This window comes from Rhincodon typus, chromosome 7 (genome assembly GCF_021869965.1).
Source record: "Rhincodon typus isolate 14 chromosome 7, sRhiTyp1.1, whole genome shotgun sequence".
NCBI lineage: Eukaryota > Metazoa > Chordata > Chondrichthyes > Orectolobiformes > Rhincodontidae > Rhincodon > Rhincodon typus.
In genome coordinates, this window is record NC_063338.1 from 23,229,427 (window position 1) to 23,247,743 (window position 18,317).

An 18,317-nucleotide genomic window follows, 5' to 3' on the forward strand; every position below is an offset into this window, starting at 1 on the left:
CTGCATCTGCAGTTCCTACTATCTCTGAAACAATGTTAACCTCACTGTGAAGCCTCTTCTAAGATGCCTACCTGAAGAAGTTACCCCCCTCCCTCCAGAAAAACCTCAGTGGACTCTCCACCTATCTTCTCCTCTATCCATCTTCTATCCGCCTCCCCCTCTCTCCCTATTTATTTCAGAACCCCCTTCCCCTCCCCCATTTCTGAAGAAGGGTCTAGGGCCGAAACGTCAGCCTTCCTGCTCCTCTGATGCTGCTTGGCCTGCTGTGTTCATCCAGCTCTGCACATTGGAGTTTACCAGGTTTTGGTGTTGTCTGACATGATTTTTTTCATCCATATTAATTACGTATATCTGAATATAGAGCACTGTCTCAAAGTGGTGGATAAGCCAAAATTTGAAAATGATTTGAGTTGTGAGGAGGATCATGGCATAGAATTTATTAATTTTTGGTTAATAAGGCAAGCTTAATAGATAAATAGAGCTACAATCCCTGAGGAAGTAGTGATCATAACATGATAGAACTTAACATTCAGTCCAAGGGTGAGAAACTTGGATCAGAAGCAACTGTGGTTAATTTAAATAAAGGGAATTACAATGAAATGAGGATAGAGATACCTAATGTGAATTGGGCAGATAGATTAGCAAGAATGACAATAAACAAACAGTGGCAGATCATTAAGGACGTAATTCATGACTCATAGCAAAAATACATCCTAGTAAGGAGGAAAGATTCAAGAAGGGATAAACTAACAGTCGTTAACCAAGGAAGTTAAGGAAACTACTAAATTGAAAGAATAATCATATAAGGAGGCAAAAGTCGGTGATAGCCCTGAAGACTGGGATAAATTCAGAATCCAGGAAAGAAAGACCAAGAAGGTAATAAAGATGTAGCAAAATGAATTATGAGGATAAACTGATGAGAAATTTAAAAAGTGACATTTAAATATCTAAATAGGAAGAGAAGAGTCGAATTGAAATTGGTCACTTAAAAATAAATATGAGGAAACTGTTATGAGGAACAAGGGAATGGCAGAGGTGTTAAACAGATATTTTGCAAGAGTCTTTACCATGGAAGATACTTTGAATATCCCATTAATACTAAAGAATAAGGGGGAGGAATTAAGCATCACCTTCATTAGAGAAGTAGCATTAGACAAACCAATGGGGATAAAGCCAGGTAAGTCCCCTAGTCCTGGTGGCTTATATCCTAGGATCCTAAAAGAGACAGTGACAGAGATAGTGAATGCATCAGTTGTAATTTTCCAAAAATCCTTGGATTCTGGAGAAATACCAAAGGATTGAAAAACTGCCAAAGTAATACCCTATTCAAAAAGGGAGGGAGGCAAAATGTGGGTAACTATCAGTCAAATGGTCTAACATTTATTGTTGGAAAAGTATTAGCATAATTTATTATGGAAGTAACAGCAGAACATTTGGAAAATCATAACAAGAGTGAATAGAGGGGAACCAGTAGATGTAACACAGTGTGGAGCTGGAGGAACACAGCATGCCAGGCAGCATCAGTGGAGGAACACAGTGTTCCTGTGTTCCTCCAGCTCCACGCTGTGTTATCTCTGACTCCGGCATCTGCAGTTCTTACTATCTCTGAACCAGTAGATGTGTTGTATTTGGACCTCCAAAAGTCATTCAACAAGGTACCTCACAAAAGGTTAAGTCATAAATAAGAGCCCACAGTGTTGGTGTCGTATATTAGCATGGATACAAAATTGGCAAATGTGCAAGGAACAGCGAGTGAGGATAAGCGATTCTTTTTCAAGTTGGTGGCTGTGATCAGTGGGGTATCACAGGGTTCAGTGCTGGGACAGCAACTGTTTACAATCTATGCTAATGATTTGGAGAAAGGAAGTGAATGTAAAGTAGACAAATTTGCAGGCAACACAAAAATAGGTGGAAAAGCAGGTTGCGAGAGGGAGTGAAACAGTTTACAGAGAGACATTGATTGGTTAAGTAAGTCGGCAAAAAGTTGGCCAATGGAGTATGATGTGAGAAAATGTGAAGTTGTTCATTTTGGAAGGGAGAACAAAAGAACAGAATTTTATTAAAATGGGGGAAAAAAAACTGTCGAAAGCTGCAACACAAATTGACTTGAGGGCATTTGCGCAAGAAACACAGAACGCTTACACACAGATGCAGCAGGTATCAGGAAGGCTAATGGAACGTTGGCCCTTATTTCAAGGGGGTTTGAGCATAAGAATAGGGAAGTCTTACTGCAACTGTACATTGTGCTGGTGAGGCCATGTCTGGAGTACTGTGAGCAGTTTTGGTCCCCTTATTGAAGAAAAGGTACTCTCTAATTGGAAGCAGTTCAGAGAAGGTTCAACAGGTTGATCCCTGGTGAGAAGAGATTGTCTTATGAGCAAAGTCTAAATACATTGGGACTCTACTCACTGGAAGTTAGAAGAATGAAGGGGAATCTCATTGAAACATATAGAACAGGGTAAATGACGAGAGGATGCAACCCCTCATTGGAAAGTCTTGAACCAGAAGGCACAGTCTCATAATAGTTGGGAGCCAATTTAAAACTGAGATGAGGAGGAATTTCTTCTCTCAGAGAGAGAGAGTCTTCAGAAGTTCTTTCCACAGAGAGCTGTGGGGCAGAGTCCTTGTGTATAGTTAAGGCTGAGATACATAGATTGTTTATCAGTAGGAGAATCATGGATTATGGGGAAAGGGCAGGAAAGTGGATGTTAAGAGTGTCCAATCAGCCACGATCATATTGAATAGCAAAGTGCTCGTGGGGCCGATGGTCTACGCTGGTTCCTATTTCTTACAGTCTTATGGTTTAACACACTCAAACCTGTACATGTTTTGAACCTGTGACTTTAGTGTTGCTACCATCACACTTTAACCATCTGAGTTAACCAGCTGCCTCTCACAGCATCTTGGACAACAAGTGACAATGTGTGCTCAAATCACTGAAGGTGGCAGGACAGATTGAGAAAGTGCTAATTACAGTAAATATAATCCTGGACTTTGTACTTAGAGTACAAAAACAAAGAAGTTATGGCAAACTTCAAATAAAGCACAAATTGAGCCTTAACTGGAATACTGCATCCAGTCTGGAGCACACTTTATTCTGGATGTGAAGACATTGGAAAGAGTGTGAAAAATATTTACAGGAATGGTTCCAAGGATGAGGTGTTTCAGTTGCAGGGCTAGATTAGAAAGGTAGAACTGTTCTCATTGAAGAGAAAAAGATTAGCAAGAAATTTGACAGAAAGATTCAATATAATAAGGGCATCTAAATGAAGATGATGGAGAAAAAAAACGTTACTGTTGGTGGATAGGGAACCAGGAGGCATAGATTTAATGTGTTTGCAAAAGAAGTAATGGTGTCACGAGGCAACACTTTGTAGCACAGAAAGTGGTTAGGATCCAAAACACAGTGCCTGGGAGTATGGTAGAGGCAGATTCAATAAAAACTTGCAGAATAGTATTGGATATTGCTTGGATAGAAAAATATCAAGGGCAATGGGGAATGGCAGATAGTTGCGACTAGATGAGTTATTCTTATGGAATGCAAGCATGGACATGGCTAAATCTGTTATAATCATTCTATAACTTCCTTTATTCAAGCTGACAAGTCATCTATCAAGGCTTTATAATCTTTAAACATACTGAGTCAACTATCAATACAATTGCAACCCTAAAACAAATGAAAATCAACCTGAAGGTCTTGACAGGTTCTTCCTTTCCAACACTCTGACTTGGGTACTATGTCAAAGTTACACCAGTGCCAAAAAAAGAAAACGCTGTAGAAAATTCATCCTTAATTTTTATTTTGCACTACTTATATTGTGACCATTCTTTAAGCCTGACTATATGTCCTTGCACATATTAACAAGGCTCAGAAAATCTATTCAAAGGAATTCACCTCGCAAAATTGAGAGTGGTCAGAATGGATGCATCCGCTTGCTGGGAATTGCCTTAGCTAATATCCTGGAGCACTCAAAGTTCAGACCATACCATCACATTTGTTCAATTTAGCCAAGTTGTTCAATATACAAAAGCTACTAAGCGCCAACTATAACCCAGGCAAATCATTTCTGCATTGTTTTGCTTTACAGCAAGTCTCTTTTCTTGATGTGACATGTATGGGTAAGGGAAATATGCCAACATAGTATATATTGCAACAATATAAACTATTATGTAGTCATACCTGGTGAAGAATGTTAATTAATTATCCAGAATGTGAAAGAATCTGCACAATTAAACACACGGATGGAAGTTAAGATACAAGATATAATTGAATGGCAGAATACACTCAGGAGGCTAAATGGTTGATTCTTACTGGTATGTGACATAAACACACTAAACAGCAAATAATATTAAAGTGATAAATACTCACTGTTGTTTCAGCTTTATCAGAGTCACAAGGTGTTTCTCTGTTGTTTAAGGGTGAAGTTCTTTTAGCTGGAAAAGAAAAGTCACAAATCACCAATGGACGAGAGTTTAGATGTTCCACTGTCCATTTGGTCAGTGTAAACTCAGGAGATGGCAGCAGAAACTGGATGGAAATTCTGTCCTGTTTGAAATCTGGCTATTTTATTCACTTGTATGTGGAGATGAGCACTATAGCAAGTGCCACCTTAAATAGTTAAATACTATATTTAAGCAGCAATTTCAGTTGAAAGTCCTTCCTGTACATTAATTCCAGATATAGAGATAGTCCCTTTATATGAACACCTAGCATTGCTGGGCAATCAGCTGTAATGGTAATTAATGTACAGGCCACTGGCAAACACATGGCACCTGCAATATTTCAGACACTTTTGACCATTTTTGTGGATTAAAGGGGTTTTGTGCTTTACTTCTGCTGCCATTTAAGTTTGCATTTGTGCCAGTTGCTCAGTTTTTATAAACTCCAAATGTTCATTTCTAGAAATAACTGAAGGTTTGGCTCCGCCTTCATCCAATGCTGATAGCATTGATATCATCACGAAATGAGGGTATAGACAGTCCCCAGGCAGTGAGTGCGTTCGATGCTGGAATCTGTTCGCAAGTCGAATTGTACACAGGGCGGAGCACATTGCAGGACAATGGAAAGCAGCTATTTTGAAGTACAGGAAATGTTCATTTGATGGATCTCTAAAATTAAAACTGCGTGTGGGATTGCATTCATAAATACCAGCTCTCGTAAGTTGTAAATTGGGGACCCCCTGTAGCATGTTTCCCTATTCATCCACGTTCAATTCTGACAACGGCTGATTTACTTTAGCAACAGCAGCATCAATGGCTCCATCAATGAACTGCTCCACTTTGTACAGCTGAATGTGTGTTTTTCTGAGCATGTTTAAGCTGGGGAGTTACTGGAGCTGTATGGTGTCCAAAGTATTGATCGGGTATCAAATCACATTACATGCTGCTTGATGTCCATTCTATCCACTCTCCATACTCCCACGCTGCACAAGCCATACATGCTATAAACCCTCCATTACATGGCAGTCAGTGCAGACCATGCTGCAAGTGGCTGTGAGTAGACCCACACCCACCATTCTAAAGCCCATTATTAAACATTCAGTGCTGAAATGCATCTAAAGCTCAAATTGAACCATAGGAGGTGAGAGGAATATCAAATTCTTTGATTATATCTAAAGAAAGCAGGTACAGTAAATATTAAACCTTTCCTTTTAAAACACCTTATAAACCACACCATAATATTATCAGACAAACGTTCTGTCCAATTTTATAAATCCCCTTTGTTACTTTAATACAGGGAATAATTTCCTTTTATTTCATGTGGGATCGCTCTAAAGTCTGTGGGCAAAGGAATTTTACACAAGCATTTTAAGCCACACAGTTATATTTGAGCTATATGTTTTCTCAACAGGAGTAGGTACTTTTAAACTATAACATGCACATGGTCAACGTTTTCTCACCTGTAACAATATTTCTGATAGGTTTTACAAGAGCTGTAAATGCTGGTGCTTCAGGATGCCTGTGCTCCCACATTGGCTGCCAAATCACAAGACCACTCGCCAAGCGAAAGGTAAGATCTGATTCCTAAGAAAGAAACAATTTTAAATAATGCATCATTCATTTTGAAATGTCGAGTAAATTACATTTATTTAATCAGGATTTTATCCAAAAACTGTCAAATCACAATTGTTCAAATGAATATATTCTAGTCAATTTTCTGCAATAATTAATGCAAAATTTTGTCTGTTAATAAAAATAGAATAAGTCTCAATGATTAATTTCAGCTAAATTTTCACTTACGAGAATAGTGAATATTTTCTTGAGCGTGCATGAAAAGATGATATATACTGACATGCATCAAGCAACAACATTCAGCAAATTACTCATGCACAGCTGATTAAAATAACCTGAGTATTGTGCCATTTACAAGATAACAATGAATGATGGCAAATTTCTCCTTCAGGATTATATTAGTTTCAATTTTCACGTTTTGAGTGGCACGGTGGCTCAGTGGTTAGCACTGCTGTCTCACAGCGTTCGGAACCTGGGTTCAATTGCAGCCTTGAATGGATGAGTATTTAGAGTTTGTGTGTTCTGCCCATTTCTGGGTGGGTTTCCTCTGGGTGCTCCGATTACCTCCCACCGTCCAAGGACGTGCAGGAGTGGCAATGCTAAATTGCTCATAATGTCCAGGGGTGTGTGGTTTAGCCGCGGGAAATGGAAGGTTACAGGGATAGGGCAGGTAGATGGGTCTGGGTAAGATGCCGTTCAGACGGTTGGTGTAGATTCAATGGGCCAAATGGTCTCCTTCCACACTGTAGGGATTCTATGTGCTCTGTTAATTTTTTCTTTACTTTAAAAGTAGGACTGGAGTATGCATTTGGAGTTCTGCAGGAGACAATGGGCCCAGCCTAAAGTATATAATCCCTGTTCATTTCTTTAAAAAAAATTGTTCATGCAACATGAGCGTCACTGATTAAGGAGAATTTATTGCCCATATTTATTGCCTGGGGGGCAGTTAAGAGTTAACTAACTTGCTGTGGGTCTGGAGTCACATGTCAGCCAGACCAGTTAAGAATGGCAAATTTCCTTCCCTAAAGGATATTAGTAAACCAGAGGAGTTTTTATGACAATCAACCAAGGTTACATGGGTGCCTTTAGGCTAGCTTTTCATTTCAGATTTTTACAGAAATCAAACTTTTCCATCTTCAACCTGAACCTCTAAGGCAGCACAAATTTCAACCATGCTGGAATTTGAACCCATTTTCACAGAATATTAGCATGGGGCTCTGCATTATTAACCCATTGCTATTACCATTATGCCACCACCATCCTAGCAACATCACACTATTCAACCTGAACTGCTCAGGCACCATCAACTTGTTGGACAAGTTTTATAATTTTGGAGTTTTTTTTATGAATTGGCTTCATGATGCTCCAGTTTTCTCAAACTTAGAACATGCCTATTCTCAAGCATAAAATCAAACAAGCATGTGCCTGCCCGTTTACATTGGAGCTCCAAATTTCTAAACCAAATTAAACTGCTCACAAAACTGGGTTTGCTACTTAATTGGCATGAATCAATTAATCCAGTTTGCTGTGTCTTACATTTTCTGGATAAGCTGCATTTGTACTAATTATGTTTTATAAAGAATCTTTTTTTTTCCTCTGCAAGTACAGGAAAAATATAGCATCCACTACAATGATTTTGGACATTATTCAGTCAACTGTAGCTAGGCAACACAATTCATGCCAAATTTCTGCAAGTGCTACTGCAAATTTGTTGCAAAAATCTTTATAAAGGATTTCTAAATCCAAATGATGAAGTCTAATATATAGTCTAATATGAGTTTAATATAATATCTCCAGAATGACAACACGCTGAAATTCAAATGCTGCATTATAAAATACTTGCACTCTACTGTTTTAAATTTGCACCCTATTACATTATAGAATCATAAAACATAGGAGAAGGGCACTTTGCCCATCATGTCCATGCCAGTTCTTTGAAAAAGCTTTGCAACTCATTCTATTTCCTTGACCTTTCCCATAGCTTGTTATTTATATCCAAATCGTCTTGAAGGTCCTTATTAAATCTACTGCAAAACCCTTTGTGACAACATTTTTCAGCTCATAACTCACTGCGTAAAGACTCCTCACATCCCCTTGGTTTCTTTTACTAGTTACCTTGAATTTGTTTCCTTTGGTTACCAGCTGATCTTTCTAGTGAAATTTATTTCTCCTTTTCTAATTTATCAAATCTTCCCAACATATTGAAGTGCTGATGCATTTCCTCTTAACTTGTCCTACTTTCAGGAGAGCAATATCGGTTTCTCTAATTGCTCCATGTCATTCTAGTACCTCATCCTTGGTTCATTCTATTGAATTTCTTCTACGACATCTTCAAGGCTTTGCCAATCTTGTTAGAGTGCGGTGCCCAGAATTAGATGCAGTATTCCAGCTGAAGCCTAATTAGTTAATTATAAAGGTTTACCACAACTATAATGGAAGATTAATACACAGATTGAACTCAGATTGCAATGACACCATTATACGAGTTGCTATCTCAACTCAGCAATGGAGCGACACTAGGAGTAATTAGCTTACTGAAATATGATTTTCAAATCACTTTCCTAGATGTGTAAGGCTCCAATAACACTCAAGAAACTTGACACCATCCAGGACAAAGCAGCCCACTTGATTGGTACAACATCCACAAGTATCCACTCCCTCCACCAGCGACACTCAGTAGCAGCAGTGTGCACTATCCACAAGATGCACTGCAGAAATTCACAAAAGGTCCTCAGACAGCCCCTTCCAAACCCATGACCACTCCCATCTAGAAGGTTAAGGGCAGCAGATGCATGGGAACACCACCACATCCAAGCTCCCCTCCAAGCCGCTGACCATCCTGACTCGGAAATGTATCACTGTTCCTTCACTGTCACTGGCATTCCCTCCCAAATGGCATTGTGGGTCAATCCACAGCAGGTGGACTTCAGTGGCTCAAGAAGGCAGCCCAGCACCACATTCTAAGGGCAATAAATGCTGGCCAGCCACAAATGGATATAAAAAAAAAGATTTTCAAATAACAAAAGTGGCACTAGGTTTCAATAATTTTATGAAAAGTATTTATTACTTAAACATACCTTAATTCTATTGACAAGTGGTGCAAACAAGAAGACAAACAACTCTACAGTGGCCATTGAATTTGTGAATAGCTTAGGTCTTGTATGCTCCTCCTCCTCAGTGGCACTGCCTTGCCCAGGCTGGCCTGGAGATCCACGATTCTCAACTTGGTGAACAAAAGCACTGCTGCTTCCAGACCAACTGGACCCCCCTCCTCTTGAAGTACCAAAGGTGGTTGCAGTCTCATTACTGCATTCGAAAGGAGCATCCAGGAGCATCCAATGCAGTGTATGAAGAAGCTTTGTCTCTGCAACACCAAGTTTATCTTGATGGCCTGTAGTATGACACAAAACAATTTCTGTTAACAGTTTGGAAAGACTATTTAAGAACAAAGATCCCCTGATGATCTGGAACCACATTGATGTTCCATTTATTGATCCTCATTGTACTACAGCTGTTAAAGGGCTCACTCTCTTAAAGCAAATTTACATAATGCACATTTCCCGCACTTAAGCGGAACACAGGAGGGAAGGAGTCATTATTAAAAGCAATTATTACTTCCTGATGGTTTGCGATTGACAATCTTGCGCTAGTTTGGCAACATGGAATGCACCCACCAGTCTCTCCTAATAAGTGGTGTGCATCTTAAATTACAAAATATCTGGATAAGGAAACACATAAGTCAAAAAGAGAACCACAACTCCAGGTTACTGGAACATGCCAGTAACCATACCTTCCCCAGCGTGGTTTTCAATAAGCAGACTGAATATACAATCCATCAGGCCATGGCTTCATAGAATCATAGAATCCCTACAGTGTGGAAAAAGGCTATTCACCCCATTGGATCTACATTGGCTCTCCAAAGACCGTCCATCCAGACGCACCCTCTACCCCATTCCTGAAACCCAGCATTTCCCATTAATCCAGCTAATCTACACATCCCTGTGACATTACAGGCAATTTAGCAGGCCAATCCACCTAACCTGCACATTTTTGGACTATGGGAGGAAACCGGAACACCTGGAGGAAACCCACATAGACACAGGGAGAATGTGCAAACTCCACATGGACAGTTACCCGAGGCTGGAATCGATCCTGGATCCCTGGTGCTGTGAGGCTGCAGTGCTAACCACTGAGCCATCAGTCTGCTTCCACTGAGCCACCATGCTGCTCCTTGGGCTATAAATCAATTAATATTCTACTGAACAAAATAGTACATTGCAAAATCTCAAAACAAGAAAGATGCTTCTGCCTCGGTTATCTTTTTTTAAATATTCACAGGATGAGGTATTGTCCATCCCTAATTGCCCAGAGGGTAGTTAAGAGTCAACCAAATTGCTCTGTGTCTGGAGTCACATGCAGGTCAAACAAGGTAAGGATGGCAGTTTCCATCCCTAAAGGGCATTACTGAACCCATGTCTCTCAACATTGCTGAGGTAGCACTACAGCCGTTGAGGCTGTGTCAGTGCAGATCAAACAGAACTGTTACTAAAGCACGAACCAAGGCTAGGCTGATTCACTGAATTTTGTAAGATTGTTTTAACCTCTAAAAACATGTCTAAACAAAACAAAATGGAAATGATATAAAAATCAAAGCCATGACAACATTCAGTAAATCAAAAAGCATTGTGGAAGGTTAATATTTTCAATATGAACCCATGTTTAGAACTGAAAGATATTACAGATGAACTAAAATTAAGAAGGAAGAGAACATGTAAACATGGAAGGAATAAAGAAACCACAATTCACTCTTTATATGATTTCATATTTTCTATTTGTTGCAAATTAAATATGTACAGTACACCACATTCTATTCATAACAGAAAGGATATTATTTTAGTAAAATAGATTGGATGCTTTTTTCTGACACTTACACGGGATGCTGCAATATTGATGAGAACAATTAAACCATCTCTCTTACTCTGACAAACTCTAGGAACTCACTTTCAGCCTGCACTATACAGAAATAAAATTTATCCTATGACAAACTTAAAGAAAGCAATTAATAACTGAATCAAAAGGGTTTTCTCACAATGGAGCACCAAGAAAACGGGCTTCATGAAGTCCTTCAAAGAGGTTTGTGAAGCACTGTGGCAGCTCCACTAACTTGAAATTTGTGCAAAGCATGGCTACAAGCTTTTGAACTGCAAATGTAAGTTTGCAAATGCTGACACCACAATTCCTAGGCAATCCATCTGCTGTTCTTAGTCACAACATGAGCTTCATTTGTGTCTGCTTCTGAAATAAGGTCCAATTATGCCAGTGTTGCATTAATGTTGTGATACATTGCTGGAAACACTCTTGTATCCTCTCAGGGCCTTAAACAAGTTGAATTTACACTGTCCCTGCTTTTGGTTTGCTCCCATGTCACCATCTGGTATTAGCATTTCAGGCCTTGTGTGGCCAACAGACAAATGATCTATATAAAAGCAAATACAAATCCTTAGTGCCTAATTGATGCCACAATTTTAGAAAATGCTCAGCTGTTTAAATTTATTGAAGATGTCCTAAAATGCATGAAGTTTTATTCTGTCTTAATTTAGGCATTTGCCTGAATTCAGTGGTACAGCATCATTTTCAGCTTTCAAGTACCATTCCAAACATTTGAATACATAACAATTTGACATTTTAGTACCGTCTTCTGAAATAAGTTACTGTATTGATATTTACTAACAGAATGTTGACAATAAAAATCAGAAGTACTAGAGATGGTAGTGGCAGTGTATAATGGAAGGGACTGATTATAATTGACTGTCAAAATTTGTTGGAAAGGTTGGCTGTGCTTGAAATGAATCTATTCCCTTGTCTGGATGGCTTGCATACTGGGTTTTGAAAGGACGTTGAGGTGGAGATAGCAGAAGACCTTGTCATAGAATTTCAATCTTCCCTAGATACAGTGGAAGTGCATGAGATATGTTTGACAGCCCATAAACATAAACAGAATTGAAAGCATTGCTTGACTAAAAGCTTTACAAGGTTTCTTTTCTGTGGTCTATTTTGTAACTGGCTCAATGCTTAATTACACAAGCTAAGGAGATGTGAAGTATTCATAGTTTCAGTTATTGATACTTAAAAAGCCTGGTTAATTGGCGTTTTCATATGGTGTTGATGCAATAGTTTTTTTTTAATAAGAATATTATGAATAGTTGTTTTTTCAAACATTTTCACACATACTATTGTTATTAAAGGAATCAGTTTGGTGCAGAGAGCTCACTGGGTGAATGAACATGGAAGTGGAATGTGTTAACATTGACGGTATGAAGGGCAATTAGGATGGGGGTAGCATGAATAGGCATGCAGGATGAGAGGGCACGTTGTGAATGGGATGGTAGAGTGGTTGATAACGAAGATATAAGTGGTCATTGTGGGTTGGATAGGTTGGCATCAATGGGCCGCCTTAGGGAGCGGGTGGAGGGAAGGTGCATCAGAGGGTTTAGGTCTAGACAATATACATTTAACAAAACAACTAGGAAAGAGTCCCAGGAAACTGTGGCAAACCTCACAAAGAGCCTGCTGTACCATTTGGCCAATGACCAACTCTGATCGCTGTCCAGGAAAGTCAGGCTTGACATCATCCTGCACCCAATCCTTCAGAGTGAAAAGGTATACTGCTTGGGACATTTTTATCTGAGTGGGATGCGCCAGTACAGGAAATACCCCAACTTGAGTAACCTGTTTCAGGAGTGAAAAACTAATGCTATGTGTAGGATATTTCTTCTGGAGGTGGGAAATATAAATTGGAACCACAAGGGGAAATAGTCATGGTGTGGAGGCGATGGCCTAGTGATATTCTTGCTGGACTGTTGATCCAGAGACCCAGATAATGTTCTGGGGACCCAGGTTCGAATCCTGCCATGGCAGATAGTGAAATTTGAATTCAACAAATATCTGGAATTAAGAATCTAATGATGACCATGAATCCATTGTCAATTGTTGGAAAAAAACATCTGGTTCACTCATGTGCTTTAGGGAAGGAAACTGCCATCCTTACCTGGTCTGGCCTACATGTGACTCCAGACCCACAGCAATGTGGTTGACTCTTAACTGCCCTCTGGGCAATTAGGGATGGACAGTAAATGCTGCCTAGGCAGCGATGTCCTCATCCCATGAATGAATAAGGAAAAAAATTTAATGAGGTCCATCCAACCACACTTTCAAAGGTCTGGAGATGTGGTGAAGGCCAGACAGCTGTCTCAGGGTAGGAATAGAGGCAGGGCTTTTTAAGATTTAAACAGATCATAGTGCCATTTTTCTGACTGCCATTTCAATACATTGCTCTCAGTTTGTAAGGTTGAAGAACGTGTTTGAGGAGACAAGGATTTAGAACCTAAGGCAGGCAGTCCTCATTTTGTCAATGTGGACTTCAAAATCCTCTTCCAACGCCAAAAGGGAGAGGAGGGAGTTCCTCATCCCAAATGTTGAAAGGATGAAGACAAACTCCCTGTCTAAGCAGGTCTGGATGGACACAGCTATCATAGTCAGCAGAAAGTGTGTGTTGTGCAGTTAATGGATCAGAAAAGTTTCAATGGCATGATTCAGTGCAGCAAGGTGAATGTAGCCCCTAACCCTCCAGACAGGTCTCTGGGGATTTGATTTTGAAAGGAGCCAGAGGACGCATGCTGTTCCTGAACAAAGGAGGAGTGAGTGCCCACGGAATGTATTGACTTTTACTAAGGCTCAGAGCTACAATACTACTGAAATTCTGTCCGCACTGAAACCCACAGCGTTTAATGAATTGTAGCAGCTTGCATTGGCCAAATAGAACAGCAGTGCCTGTGTCACTCTCTTTTGTTCTTGTGGTGGCCCATTAATTAGAGCCTATGATAAAAAATTAGTTCAAAGGCTTCCGTGTTCAGTTTCAAGGAGCCCTGACTAAAGGTCAAAAATGTATAGTCGCTCCTAAAATGTGGTGTTGAGGGGTAAATGGGCTTTTATTTTATTGTGTGTTTTAGGCAGCAGAGCTAACCACTGAGCCTCATAGCAGTAGGGACTCCAGTTTAATTCCGTCTTTGGGTGACTGTCTGTGTGGAGTTTGCATATTCTCCCCCACGTCCGCGTGGGTTTCCTCCGGGTGCTCCGGTTTCCTCCCACGGTCCAAAGATGTGCAGGTTAGGTGGATTGGCCATGCTAAATTGCCCCATAGTGTCCAAGGTTGTGTAGCGAGGTGGATTAGCCATGGGAAATGCAGGGTTTCAGGAATAGGGTAGTGGGGTGAGTCTGGGTGGAATACGCTTTGGAGAGTCGGTGTGGACTTGTTGGGCCAAATGGCCTGTTTCCACACTGTATGCATTCTATGTAATGTTTTGAAGCCGGTTTGTTTATATGTAAATAGCTTTATTTGATTTATTTTATTTTTATTTCTTTCATGTCATAAACGTCTGTGTTATTGTTAAAAACAAAGCCGCAGCCTTGTGTGCTTACAAGTTAGTGAAAGACCATGATGTTAATAAATAAAAAAAAAGTATCAAAGCAGATTTGGTCCTGGAATCTGACTTGTCTAGTAGTTACATCAGCTACGTTACTATCGATGGCCAACGGCCATAATAGCTTTGACACTCGCTGACAGGTCAGTGGATCCAATGTTGTCTGGTGTAAACTTTTAGGTGACAATGGCCCAGACCGCTGTGACTGCCTGCCTAGAGATTAACAGTATCCTACAGCAGTAGTAGCTCGATCTTCAATAGCAGAGCTTATGCACCGTCTACCGCCTGTATGGTTTTCCTACCCCGCCCCTCTCCTTTATTTTCTAAACATCCTAGCCACTGTCCTTCCTGTCAAGAATATTGCTCCCATCACATCCGGAACTAAAATCTGACAGTCGCACTCCCATTGCCCGCTATTACCTTCCCAGCGCTCAGCTGAACTTCTTCAATTGTGTGTAGGAACCTCAACTCCTGCTGCTATGAATTCCTGATAATAAGAGGATTGTGGCGTCCATGCACTGCCTGAGCACCAATTGCCCACTCTGTTTAAAATCTCTGCTGGCCCAGCGGTACCACCACCTCCTCCGCTATCTTTTTGGCCTTAATACAGGCCAGGTAGGCTTTAAGTTGTGACACCATTTACACCTCTTCATAGGAAAAGTGAACTTCCTCGTCCCACCACCATTTTCATGCAGGTTCTGGAAGGACGATAAGAACTGCTTTGTTGGACAGTTGATGATCAGAGGGACAGCCTGCTGAGGACTCAATTGCATTCTGACAGAAAGTGTTAAATATTTTTGCTCAAATCCAAATTGAACTTGCATCAAATTAGATGTACTGCAGCGTAGGGTTATTTTAGTTACAACGATTTTCCCGAAAGAATCTTTTGTAAAAAAAGTAAGTTGAGCGTTATATTGACCAGCATTATTTAAGTGTTGAGATGCACTAGAGTATCTTTCCCAATTAAGTTACATACGTTTATACATATCTCAATGATTATATGCATTCAAAACTGAAGAAAATGCTGTGTAATCTCTCGTTTAATCCTCCAGTGATTAAAAACACCCAGAGTCTTTTTAAATAGAAAGATATTCCTCAGCATATTTCACAAAGGAAAAGGAAGCAGTTACTTGCTCCTGCAATGCTCAGTGAAAGGGGGAGAAGGTATTCTGGTTTCAGCGGTTCCATTCTTTACATTTCTTACAGCTAATTCATTATGGCTTTATTTCAAACACTTGAGAAGAACCTATCTTAGCAGGGGCACACGTTCCCCTTATGATTGGCAGTTTTATGAGTTTATTAAATGATTGCTGTGTTTGCTTTATCTTTGCAAGTAAGTGATTATTTTTAAGAGCAGATTGACCATTTAAGGCAATTTAATTTTTTTAAAGTGGTATTTATAAATGTGTATGTTTGAATAACTGACCTTGGAGATTGCTTTAAGCTTATTAGTTTAATGTCAATTTTAAAAGACATTCTGGGGTCTGTTCACAGTGGATATTGGGTGAGTGGCTATAGCGGGAACATGAGGGGCATTGAAGGCATGGGATGCATGGTGAGTTGTTGGGAGCAATGTTGAGAACAAAGAGAACAATGTTGGGAGCTGAGCTCCTGTCACTGAGAACTAACAAAAGCCTCCTAAACAGCCTGACTCCACACTCACTCCACTCCTGCACTCATTCCGTACTTGTATCATGGTTCACAAAACCCAATCATTTTATGTCCATGTCGATGAACCAAAATGATGATGGGAATGAGATTAAGAAAAATATTTTCATTCCAGAAACCAAAAAAGGCCACAACTCTAATTTTCCTATTCCCACGTTAAAATCTGGCCATATATATCCCCATTTCAAAATTTACATTCAATGGTTTCAAAACTAAAATGCCTATTAATTAGCAGAAATTGGATGTGGCCAAATGACAGATTTTGTAGTTTAGACAAGGGAACATGACCTCTGTGCATCATTCCAATAAATTTCAACTTAGAAAATTCCAACTGTTGAAGAAGGAATTATGTAAATGTGCTTTTGTGGTGATAAATGTTCCATGTCTTAGCATTGGGCACTCCACGTCTGTTGAGCTGAAAGCGCTACCATTTACTCTACTGGCTGTATCATTTTTCACAGAAATTATTTTAAATTTTACCCTAACTCCTCAAAAATGATTAACAACAACAGTGAAAATAATTTGTCAGCAATTAAAATGCATATGTTATGAACGTGGATAGTATATTTAGAACCATATTTTATTTGTTCCATCATCCCTACTATGTGTCATTAATCACAACAAAACTAGTCCATGTTTTTGGACAAAAACACGACTGACCGTACCTTGCTGCTTGGCTACAGAATAACTGAGTTTTATAACTGTGAGACTTTCTTATGATTTGTTAGTAATTAATATTTTTGGACTTATTGTCATAGAATCATAGAATCCCTACAGCATGGAAGCAGGTCATTCGGCCTATTGAGTCCACACCAATCTTCCAAACAGCATCCCACCCAGACCCACCCCCTATCCTATCCCTGTAACCTTGCATTTCCCACAGCTAATCCACCTAGCCTGCACATTCCTGGATACTATGGGCAATTTAGCATGGCCAACCCACGTATTCTGCACATCTTTGGATTGTGGGAGGAACCGGAGCACCCAGAGGGACCCCACGCAGACACGGGGAGAATGTGCAAACTCCTCACAGACAGTTGCTCACAGCTGGAATCAAACCTGGGTCCCTGGCGCTGTGAGGCAGCAGTGCTAACCACTGAGCCACTGTGCCACCATTGTCTACATGAATTTATTAACAGAAAAATTCAATGTTAACCAACATCTTTTATTTCCGTCTTTGAGAACATTACCATATTAATTAATATTAATTACAGTTCTAGCTACCTTGCAATGCACACATAAAAATAAATTGATTTTCTATACATAAATATGCAACATGTACTCATTTGTGGAAAATACAAGTGCAGTCCATCTTCCAAACAAAAAAGCAGGCAGAGGGGAATGCATAAGAGCTCACCAAGTTTATTCCGATTTGACAGTAGTGTAGCTGTACAGTGGAGTACATGAGGCAAGGCAGCCTGTATTAGTTCCCAACGTGTTATGCTCTGGATGGCCTCAGAGAGAGCAGGCGAGAGGCCATGCAACTTGCTCTCCACCAAAACACGTTCAAAGGACTAGAAACCAATAAAAAATAATTACAAATCAATACTTGCTTGTGGGAGATAGAATGGACAACTTGTGGGTGTGTTGTAGGTGAAGACTTGTGCTGAGTTTACAATTGTATTTCATTAAATCTTGCATTTATAAAAAAACATATCCATCAAAGAATGGTGATTAAAAATGTCATCTAGTGAAACAAATGTTAAAAAGGAATAAAGAACGTATGTATAATAGCTTGAACATCTTTGTACCAGTCTAGATTAATACTAAGGGACTGGTATTTTTGTGAAAATTAAAATATTGAAAATGTTAGTAACATAGGCAATTAGATGAATGATGGTGGGTAACCTTGTTAAAATCTTGGGATATGTTTCAGTAATCCTGTTCTTTCCTTTGTTATAGATCAATGGCTAGTTGAGCTTTGTGAAGAAACGAAGATGTATTTTCTATCACAGTTAAAGTTCATCAATTATATAGAGGCTTGTTGAAATGTTCTGGATCACCATAAAAGCATAGACAATGGAACTAGGAGTAGGCCATTACACCCCTTGAGTTTGTTCTGCTAGACAATCAGATCATGACTGATCACCTTATTTCAACATCATTTTCACTCACTTTAATATGTAGAAACCTATCAACTTCTGTCTTGAAGATACT

General features: G+C 39.6%; 1 protein-coding gene across 1 annotated transcript in view; it reads right to left on the minus strand.

The window, feature by feature from the left end:
• LOC109912343 (unc-80 homolog, NALCN channel complex subunit) overlaps positions 1–18,317 on the minus strand; it is a 244,990-nt gene that overhangs the window by 212,197 nt on the left and 14,476 nt on the right. Inside the window, exons 3-6 of the mRNA XM_048599053.1 lie at positions 17,518–17,674; positions 9,090–9,403; positions 5,901–6,024; positions 4,370–4,434 (exon numbers count right to left, since the gene is read on the minus strand). Of these exons, the coding sequence (XP_048455010.1) occupies positions 4,370–4,434; positions 5,901–6,024; positions 9,090–9,403; positions 17,518–17,674 (660 nt within the window). The remainder of the gene's footprint in view (positions 1–4,369; positions 4,435–5,900; positions 6,025–9,089; positions 9,404–17,517; positions 17,675–18,317) is intronic.